Raw genomic sequence first — 1,833 nt, forward strand, 5'->3', positions numbered from 1 at the left:
ACGCTCGTAGGCGACGCGGTCTCTCTTGCGCGCCACTCCATCCGCCAGGTACGCCCCCAGTCGTATCTGTGCGCGCTCCAGCCAACGCAGGAGACCGGGGCGGCAGCGGCGGAATGCGAGCACACCCATCATCAGGAGGCGCACGTTGCTAGCTGCGCGCGAGAGCGCCCAGGGTCCGGCGTTGGCCCGCCGCGTGCGCGCCACGTTCACGCACATGTTGACGAACTGCTTGTCTCTGCCCATCGTGTAGAAGGTGTTGGCGGGGCGGGGGGGGTAGCGATGGAGACAAAAGGCCGGAGTGTGGAGAGGCGAGGTGGCCTCGGGGCGATGATGACGCAAAACAGACACTAGGGCGCCGCCCTCTGGCCCGCGGCCGTGCGCGCCGCCCCCATCTTCAGCTCCGCCACCTGGTCGAGCGCGTCGCCGAGCAGCCCCTTGGCCACGCCCAGGTCGCGCAGCTGCTCCACGCCGCCGCTCGCCCGCACCTCGGCGGCGTGGTTGGCCACGTAGCGGCGGCACTGCGCGAGGAGCCGCCCGTCGCCCGTCGTGTGCGCAGCCTCGAGCAGCGGCACGGCGCTCGCCGGCCCGACGCTCTCCTGCAGCGCCTGCGCGCAGAGCAGCTCGAGGCGCGGCACCTGGTACATCTGCGCCAGCTCCCGCAGGTCGAGCGCGCGCTGCGCCCTGCCGCCCTCCTCCTCGCCGAGGTCGAACTGGTCGGTGAGGAGGTAGCGGACGAGGGCGGTGAAGCTGGCGAGGTCGGTGTGGGACACCGTGACCTCGGCGGCGTCGCGCTCCTTCATGCCGATGCCAAACATGGTCCGAAAGACCGGGGACCGGGCGCAGAGGACGGCCTTGGTGACGTACTCGATGCGCTCCTCGTCGTCGCCGACCAGGAAGGTGACCATGCCCTGCGGGAGAGTCGCGTCGCCCCACGTCTTTCCGACGTCTGCCGCCAGGGTCGAGGGCGGCACCACAATCGGCGCGAAGGAGGGGGGCGGAGGAGGCGCCGACACGCAGACTTGGCGGAGGGAGGGCCCCGAGGAAACCAGAAGAGCGCTGCCATCGGTGCTGATGGCGACGCTGTATGGGTACTTGAACTGCGCCGCGTCGCCAACGCCATCGGCGATGCCCGTGGTGCCGCTGCCCGCGATCGTCGTCACCTCTCCAGTCGCCACCTCCACGCGCCGGATCTTGTGGTTGCTGCTGTCCGCCACAAACAGCGCGCTGCCGTCCGGGCTGATGGCGATGCCACGTGGGTAGCAGAACTGCGCCGCGTCGCCCACGCCATCCGCGCCGCCAGCCCCGCCGCCTCCAGCGAGCGTGGTCACCGCGCCCGTCGCCACCTCCACGCGCCGGATCTTGTGGTTGCTGCTGTCCGCCACAAACAGCGCGCTGCCGTCCGGGCTGATGGCGATGCCGGCTGGGCTGCAGAACTGCGCCGCGTCGCCCACGCCGTCCGCGTCGCCATCCTCGCCGCTGCCCGCGAGCGTGGTCACCGCGCCCGTCGCCACCTCCACCCGCCGGATCTTGTGGTTGGACCAGTCAGCAACAAACAGAGCGCTGCCGTCCGGGCTGATGGCGATGCCGGCTGGGCTGCAGAACTGCGCCGCGTCGCCCACGCCGTCCGCGTCGCCATCTTCGCCGCTGCCCGCGAGCGTAGTCACCGCGCCCGTCGCCACCTCCACCCGCAGGATCTTGTGGTTGCCGTTGTCCACCCAAAACAGCGCGCTACCGTCCGGGCTGAGAGCAATGCCCGGCCGGCGGCAATCCTCGCAGGTCGCGACGGTGCGGATGCGCCCGGCCGCCGACACGTGCAGCACCGAGGCAGGAGTC

At 71.2% G+C, this 1,833-nt stretch overlaps 1 protein-coding gene across 1 annotated transcript; it reads right to left on the bottom strand.

Moving 5' to 3' along the window:
* Positions 1-347: 347 nt before the first annotated feature.
* Positions 348-944, bottom strand: EMIHUDRAFT_357019 (hypothetical protein; the record flags this gene model as incomplete). The annotated part of the gene is made up of 1 exon (XM_005765966.1): positions 348-944. A coding segment is annotated over one exon (597 nt), but the record flags the coding sequence as incomplete, so codon positions are not given.
* Positions 945-1,833: the final 889 nt, after the last annotated feature.

Source organism: Emiliania huxleyi (genome assembly GCF_000372725.1).
Source record: "Emiliania huxleyi CCMP1516 unplaced genomic scaffold EMIHUscaffold_53, whole genome shotgun sequence".
In the NCBI taxonomy this organism is placed as follows: Eukaryota; Haptophyta; order Isochrysidales; family Noelaerhabdaceae; genus Emiliania; species Emiliania huxleyi.